Below are 8540 nucleotides of genomic sequence, written 5' to 3' on the forward strand. Positions count from 1 at the left end.
AGATACATGTAAATACATACACAGATACATGTAATTACATACACATATACATGTTAATACATACACAGATACATGTAAATACATAGATACATGTAAATACATCATACACAGATTCATGTAATTGCATACACAGATACATGTTAATAAATAGATAGATGCATGTAAATACATACACACTACACAGATACATGTAAAAACATCATACATAGATACATGTAAATACATACACAGTTACATGTAATTACTTACACATATACATGTAATTACATACATAGTAATAATTACATAAATACATGTTAATACATAGATACATGTAAATACATAGATACATGTAAATACATACAAATATACATGTAAATACATACACAGATACATATTAATGCATGCATACACAGATTCATGTAATTACATACACAGATATATGATAATACATAATGATTCATGTAAATACATATACACAGATACATGTAAATACATACACAGATACATGTAAATACATGTACACAGATACATGTAAATACATAGATTCATGTAAATACATACACAGATATCTATATATAAATTTGGCTTGTCTGTTTGTTTGTTTGTTTGTTTGTCTGTCTGTCTGTCTGTTTGTATCCAATAAACGTCAAAACGGCTGAACCGATCGGGCCCAAATTTTTTGTGGGACATCTAGGGACCCCAGGGAAGGTTTATGAATGATCAAAATTTCAAATATTTGTCTCCATCAAAATTCGATCGTCATTAAATTTTTGAAAATTTTGAAAATCCACGAAATTTTTTGTGAAAATCCACGAAATTTTTTGTGAAAATCTGCGAATTATTTTTGTTTTGTTTTACGATGTAAACAAAGAGAACATGTTCACAATTAATTTAGAAGATGGGCGCGAAGCGCCCTCTCAGGCTAGAAAGAAGGGCGCGAAGCGCCTTGAATTTCTAGTATGTATAATACGGAGAAAAACGCCACAATGTTGTCCTAAACCATGCATAGCTAAGCTAGTAAATGTAGTTTCTTTAAATAAATTTTCTTTAGATAAAAACAAGCATTATGACCGTAAATATTAGAGTTTTTTCCCAGGAAGCAACATGACTCAATTATTGTTAATTTTCAACAGGTGGAAGTCTGGTACAAAACGCACCTGCCATATGTAATTTGTACTATGTATAAATAATGTAAAAAAGCCCTGTAGGATACTAAACTTTCAGGGCGCTTCGTGACAATCTTTTATTTTAACTTCTAAATGTTGCTTTATCTATGAACATACTCTCTTCTTATACATTCTAAAACAACAACAAAAAGTTCGCATATTTCAAAATATTTTTCGCGAATTTTCCTAATTTTATGATTGAATCGATTTTTTTGGAACCAAACTTTTGATATTCTGATTATCCAGAAACCCACCCCATCATTGCGAGGTAGGGAGGGAGGTCCTACACAAAATTTGGGCCAGATCTATATCTATCTTAAAAAATTCGCCTGCACCACGTCTTTTTGTTCCTAAATCTCGATTTTTTGGTTCCAAAATAAATCTAGCAACCCCCCCCCCTCACTTAAATCCCGTATCCGTCCCTGGGTATCCTACATCTTTTCGGATCGTTTATGGCTCTAAATTGCGATTTTCGGAACTAATCAGAAAATTTAAAAGAATGAATCTTTTTTAAAAATCGCATAAGCCTAATTTGACAATTTTAATGCAGAAAACTTAGGAATTTTTCAAGTATTATTTTTCAAGTATTATTTTTCAAGTATTATTTTTCAAGTATTATTATTTGCGTATTATTATTCAAGTATTATTATTTGCGTATTATTATTTGCGTATTTCAGCGTTAAATCTATGAGAAAATTCAATATGATATGGGACGCTCTGTAGTAAAAGAAATTTGAAAATAAAATTCTGTGATACTCAACTCAACTCTAGCTGTGAACTTAAAAGGGAAAGTTAGGTTACAGCACTGCAATGATATATTTTTTTGGTGGGTAGGTGGGGGGCTTCACTCAAACCCTAAAAGCCAACTAATTTTTTTAATGTTCTTCACATGGTTTAACTTACTGTTCAGTGTTCATATATACCTAAAAACTAAGATTAACGCACAAAACAAAATTCAATCTTCGGATTAACATATTTTAAGAGTTTCAGGTCGTCATTAACTTCTCATCTTTTATGGGTAACCCTGTGTATAAGAGATATTATTTTACGTACATGGGTAACCCTGTACGTAAGATATATTATTGTAGGTACATGGGTACCCTGTACATAAGAGATATTATTGGAAGTACATGGGTAACCCTGTACAAAATTAATTTTTTAAAAGTTTTCTTGAAGACGACATATGTTTTCTGAATAATTTCTCGCGGCATTTTTGTTTACTTATATATTTCTGCAAAATATTTACTAAGTCAAGATTATATGTTTAAACCACTACAGATGTCAGGATGTCGAGCTGGATCTACTTGTTTCTAAATTATTTGAAGAGAATGGGTTGTATTTTACTCCGACCTAGTCTAGTAGTAGAGGGGCAGAAGTACAAGGTTCGCAGACAACTAGCGGAGGGAGGGTTTAGTACAATTGACCTGGCGGAGAATACCAGGAATGGGAAACTAGTGGCGATTAAACGGATTACTTGCCACTCAATTCAAGATCAAAATCTGGGGAAATTTGAGATAGAAGTTCACAGAAAATTTCAACATGAAAATATTATTCGTTTAATAGGTGAGTTGTTAAAATACTTGAAAATTTCAATTTAACGAGATTATTAAAAAACTTTGAAAATTTGAAAAAATTAAGAATATGGAAGCTTATCCTGCATTTTTTCGGGTCCGTCCTAGTATCCTCCTATCAGTTTTGTACATGGTCACTTTTTCAACAATTTTCAACAAAATTAGTATATATTTAGGGTTAGGTAGGGGTAAGACACTTTCTGGGCCGAGCGCTGCGGCTAGGACAGGCTAGGGGGCCGAGAGCTGCGGCTAGGACAGGCTAAAGGGCCGAGCGCTTCGGATAGGACTGGCTTGGGGGCCGGGCGCTGCGGCCACATGGTCAATTATATCCATATGTCCTTGTACAAAATTGAGAGGAGAGGGGTCCTAAAAACGTATAATAGGAAATTACCGGTAATTTCCAAAAGAACGATTTTTGTACCACTTTCAATTTTGTACATGATTTTTTATTGATTTTTAGGTAGTTTTAAAAAAGACACACATGGATAAAGTTGGTCATGTGGCCGCAGCGCCCGGCCCCCCAGCCTGTCCTAGCAGTGGCGCTCGGCCCCATAGCCTGTCCTTGCCGTAGTGTTCGGCCCCCTAGCTTGTCCTAGCCGCAGCGCTCGGCCCAGAAATTGTCCTAAAGAAGGGGGAGGGGGTCCAAAAATTGTATATTTGGACGGACCCCAATCTTTCATTTATCGTAAAGAATACAATATTAATAATTATGCATGGGAAAATTTAGGGTACTGTACTTTTCTAAGGGCTATTTCTTTCCAAAACGACCCCCCCCCCCTACCTGGACAAAATTCTGTATACGCCCCTGATCAATTTGTTGTAGGTGCTAGTATTGAAGGAGACGCAGATATTATTCATAATATAACCAGCGAGATAATCTTGGTCCTTCCCTACTATGAGAGAGGTTCTCTGCAGGACGAACTGGAGAAAAGATGTTTGAAAGAAAACCATCTCGAGGAGACGGTTTTACTCCGGTTGTTTCATTGTATTTGCTCTGCAGTCCGGAGGTTTCACTCTCACGACCCTCCGTATGCTCATAGAGATATCAAACCTCATAATATCTTACTAGAGAAGGATTTTACTCCAATACTCATGGACCTAGGATCTGTTGCTCCTGCTAGAATAACAATCAGGTAAGGTAATTTAAAATGGTCCTCCATGCAAAGGTTAAAATCCCCGATTTACAAAGGTACCCTTTAAAGCGTTTTCTGATTAAGTATGAATTAGATTTAGACGCTGATTATTTACAATTGTGGGTTTTCTACTGCAGGAAAACCTACATATAGAAATTATCAGAACCAAACACTTTCAAACATGGAAAAACTAAAATTTCTTCCACATCATTGATCAGATAAAGGCTTCAAGGGTATCATTGTGATTCAGAAATTGCAATCTTTGCATGGAGGATGACTCAAAATGAATGATGGGAGGGGGGATTATTAAGTACTCTCCCCTTTTTGATTCAGAAATTCATTCATCTTCCAAAATTCAGCATAAAAAAATGTAAACAAATTTTGCACGTTCCGTGCAAACATTCACATTAATATAATGCTGGACACTTTTTTAAGCATGATTTTTCAACAAAATATTTTCATTTGAAATAATACTTTGCGGGAAAGAAATTTTTCCAGTGTAAGAACTTTTTCTGGTCCAGGAGTAACCGGGACGCCCAGTTTCTGCAGGATACGGCAGCAGAGAGGTGTTCTATGACGTACAGACCTCCGGAGCTATTCATGGTTCCATCTTCATTTGATATCACAGGTTAACGGGTTTTCTCAGAAATAAGGGTCCTTTTCATCTTAATCTGGATCCGATATGATTAAATAGTTCGGATTCGATTCAAAATTTACTTCAAATTCCATGCTTTTTTAATCTTCTGAGGAGGGGAGTAATTTTTACTGAAAATACTTATCCCTATCTATCAATTTTCTTATTGAAAGTTGTTTTCTTCATTTTTCTCCAAAAATTCATTTCAAATCGGTTTTGTGGTTTCGGATCCTGATCTCTGATACATCTTTGCAATTCCTTTAAAAATTCTATCTTCGATTTTAATCAAAGCCAAAAATATTTGACCAATTTAACAATTTTTTTTTCTTGGATTTTGAAAATTCTAATAGAATTCCTTCAACATCAACAGGGGCACCTTGATCAGGACGAGACGATTTCGTCGCGTAACAATATATTTATATAAGAAGATTATAGATTACCTTATATAGAGAAAACAGATATCTGGTCGCTGGGATGTCTTCTCTATTCTTTAATGTACTTTAAATCACCGTTTGACAGGTATTTGTATTTAGTACACTTTTTATTTATTAATGTACTTCAAATTACCGTTTAACAGGTATTTGAATTAAGTACACTTTGTATTTATTAATGTACTTTCAATCCCCGTTTAACAGGTATTTGAATTAAGTACACTTTGTATTTATTAATGTACTTTCAATCCCCGTTTAACAGGTATTTGAATTAAGTACACTTTTTTCTTTAATGTACTTTAATTCACTGTTTGACAAGTTCAAGTTTAATTTTATTATCCGGTTTGGAAGTATGAGTTAAAGCCAAATTGCCGTATGCTTGAATCTTAAAAAATTTATGAAAGCAAAATTGTTTGAAGCGATTGAAAAAAATCTTAAGAAACACTTTTTACGCTTTTAAAATTTTTTTTTCATCTCAACTCACTTAATTTTCATATCATCATTCCACCCCCCCCCCCCCCCCCCCCCCNGGTTATCTTGCTTTTATGAACATCTCATCTTTCTTTGTACGTATATTTTATTTTTTTAATTCCTAATGATTAAAATTCCTTTTTCGTAGCGTATATGAGAGAGGAGACAGCGTGGCGCTAGCTGTGCAGAGCGGAGATATATCCTTCCCAACCTTGAAGAAACCTTACTCCGACCCCGTCCAACAACTGGTTAGGAAAATGATGAATCTTGATATGAGTTTCAGGTAGCTAGGGGTGTGTATTTTTATAAGAATTGCCCCCCCCCACCCCCCTGGGAAAATTTGACATTAAGAGGCAAGATTTTTTTATACTGTTTATTAACAAATTTATTTATCTTCCAATTAACAAACTTTATTTATTTATCTTCCACTGAACAAACTTAATTTATTTATCTTCCACTGAACAAACTTAATCTATTTATCCTCCACTAAACAAACTTGATTTATTTATCTTTGTTTATTTTTGATATTGTTTTTTATTTAAATAATTTTCGCTGGCGCTAGATTTTCGAACATTTCTGGAAAATCTGAAAATGTCGTCTTTATTACCAAAAATCCTTGAAACAGGAATAAATGTTTTCATAAGTAACTCTTAGATCATGAAAAATACAAAATATTATGAAATATCAGCTGTTTACGAATGCTTCGAAAAATAATCGTTGACTATTATTTGTAATTTCTGAATGATTTGGAATTAAATTGATTTGTTTACGATCCGAGTTGAATGTTGCATCTTTCTGAATTCGTATGGACACTACGTTCTTCGTTTTTAACAATTTTCTCCTTACAGACACAACAGATAGAAGTAAGATTAGTAGAGATCAAAAGCGCATTAAGCCTATACCCCCTATTCATTTTTCGCGAACACTCACTTTAATATTTGCACAAATAGAAGAGTAAAGATTTAAAGAAGAGACGGTTTCTATAATTTGTCCTTTCTTCAAAAATTAAATCATTGGCAAAAGAGAAGAAATAAAAACAATTGAAGAAAAATGATCTAAAACATGAAATTAGTTTTCCTTCCTTCCCTTTTAGGGTCAAACTGAGTATTTTTACAGTGGGACATATAAACTAAGTATTTTTACAGTGGGACATATAAACCGAGTATTTTTACAGGGGGACATATAAACTAAGTATTTTTACAGGGGGACATATAAACTGAGTATTTTTACAGGGGGACATATAAACTGAGTATTTTTACAGGGGGACATATACACTGAGTATTTTTACAGTGGGACATATAAACTGAGTATTTTTACAGGGGGACAAATAAACTGAGTATTTTTACAGTGGGACATGTAAACTGAGTATTTTTACAGGGGGACATATAAACTGTGGAATATGAAGACGACTGTTATTATTTTAAAACTAATTGCTTTCCACCAACATTAAATATTAAAATGTAATATGTGTATTATTGTATGTATTATGTGACTGTAAGCGATATTTCAAGTGGTTCTCCCTCCACGCAGAGATAGTAAGATGTCATATCAAAACTTTGAAAACTAAAATTGGGGTTGTGTACACTGCACAATTGCTATGATAAATGTTCATTGAACTATTTAAAATCGCAACTTCCAATTCTACAGTTTTATTGGCCCACTTTAAACTCCTGATCCATATATTCGTTTACTAAACTTTAAAAATGCATTATAAAATATTACTTTTGTTTCAGGCCTTCCATTGATGGTGTGATTGAGGAAACAGAAAATATTTTGAGTTCTGAGCAATCTAATCAAACCGTTGCAGTTCAAATCAAATAATCCAATCTTGATAGTTCAGATCAATAATCCAATCTTGGTAGTTCAGATCAAATAATACAATCCTTGATAGTTCAGATCAAATAATCCAATCTTGATAGTTCAGATTAAATAATACAATCTTGATAGTTCAGATCAAATAATTCAATCTTGATAGTTCAGATCAAATAATCCAATCTTGATAGTTCAGATCAAATAATCCAATCTTGATAGTTCAGATCAAATAATCCAATCTTGATAGTTCAGATCAAATAATCCAATCTTGATAGTGCAGATCAAATAATCTTATCCTTGGTATTTCAGATCAAATATAATATTATATAATCCTTGTCAGTTTAGATCAAATAATCTAATCCTTGATAGTTTAGATCAATTCCATGGAAGTAATTAGTTTTTAATATAATGATTAGCATCATTTTTTTCCATGCATTTTTTGTTTTCAAATGCTGTTCCCTTAAAGGGGTTCAATAATTTCTCCTCTCGCATCGAGAAACAAATATAATAAAACTTTCTTTACATTATATGCAATAACCATCCAAGAAATTAATTTTTTTAATTATCAAGATTAAAATTGCACTTATTTTAATTTAGTTTGTTATTAAGCTAGATTTTTTTGTAGAAATTCAATATTTTGTTGGTATTAGGAAAATTAAAAAGTATACCTACCTTGTTTAAGTGTAAAAATGCGATATTTTTTATGTATATTTCTAGAAGTAAAGTATTCTGTCCTGAAAATTTTATAAACTATTTTTATTTTTTAATAAAATAAAACTCTTGAAATGTTTATTTGATTGAAGACAGACTACTCCGACCGATGGAACTTTATGTGCAGTTCTTCCCCTCTCCCCTCCCCTCGGGGCCGGGGTAAAGTAATGTTTTTGATGGTCTGTGGAAAAAATTAAATACTGAACCTCGAAAGACGAAATACAATGAAAAGTTATTTCTCTATATCCGGTATTTTGAACATTTCACATAAGTCGATTTTCAAGCTACTATACACTGTAAAAATAAAGTTTAAATGTCATTTTCTTTTTGTGTAGTTTGTTTGGGTCCCCTGTAGATAACCCCCTTGATCTATATATAAATTTTTCTCTTCTTTGTTTTAAAATGTAAACAAAAAGAACATGTTCACAATTTTAATAGAAGATGGGCGCGAAGCGCCCTAAAAGCCTAGTATAATTATAATTCTCTCTTGCTAATCTCTGTTATTTGTGAATTATTTCGTCTAGTTCTAAAGTTCTAAATGCATGCTGCTGGAAATATAGTTAGGCGGGTTCTGCCTTTTTTTCAATCCGCTCGTTCATCGTTCGTGAGCAACACATTTCGTCAGTTGA

General features: G+C 33.0%; 1 protein-coding gene across 1 annotated transcript; it reads left to right on the top strand.

Moving 5' to 3' along the window:
- The first annotated feature begins 2365 nt into the window (after positions 1 to 2365).
- On the top strand, positions 2366 to 7339 carry LOC111712169 (serine/threonine-protein kinase 16). The gene is made up of 6 exons (XM_023486713.1): positions 2366 to 2711; positions 3543 to 3852; positions 4374 to 4480; positions 4936 to 5005; positions 5537 to 5671; positions 7122 to 7339. The coding sequence occupies exons 1-6, from the start codon at positions 2435 to 2437 to the stop codon at positions 7207 to 7209; spliced, it is 987 nt and encodes a 328-aa protein (XP_023342481.1). The 5' UTR covers positions 2366 to 2434; the 3' UTR covers positions 7210 to 7339.
- Positions 7340 to 8540: the final 1201 nt, after the last annotated feature.

This window comes from Eurytemora carolleeae, unplaced genomic scaffold (genome assembly GCF_000591075.1).
Source record: "Eurytemora carolleeae unplaced genomic scaffold, Eaff_2.0 scaffold982, whole genome shotgun sequence".
Lineage (NCBI taxonomy): Eukaryota > Metazoa > Arthropoda > Copepoda > Calanoida > Temoridae > Eurytemora > Eurytemora carolleeae.

Coding starts and splice junctions, on each gene's coding strand:
- LOC111712169 (XM_023486713.1), top strand. CDS start 2,435: ATGTCGAGCTGGATCTACTTGTTTCTAAATTATTTGAAGAGAATGGGT. Junction 2,712..3,542: donor AAATATTATTCGTTTAATAG/GTGAGTTGTTAA, acceptor AATTTGTTGTAG/GTGCTAGTATTGAAGGAGAC. Junction 5,672..7,121: donor AATCTTGATATGAGTTTCAG/GTAGCTAGGGGT, acceptor CTTTTGTTTCAG/GCCTTCCATTGATGGTGTGA.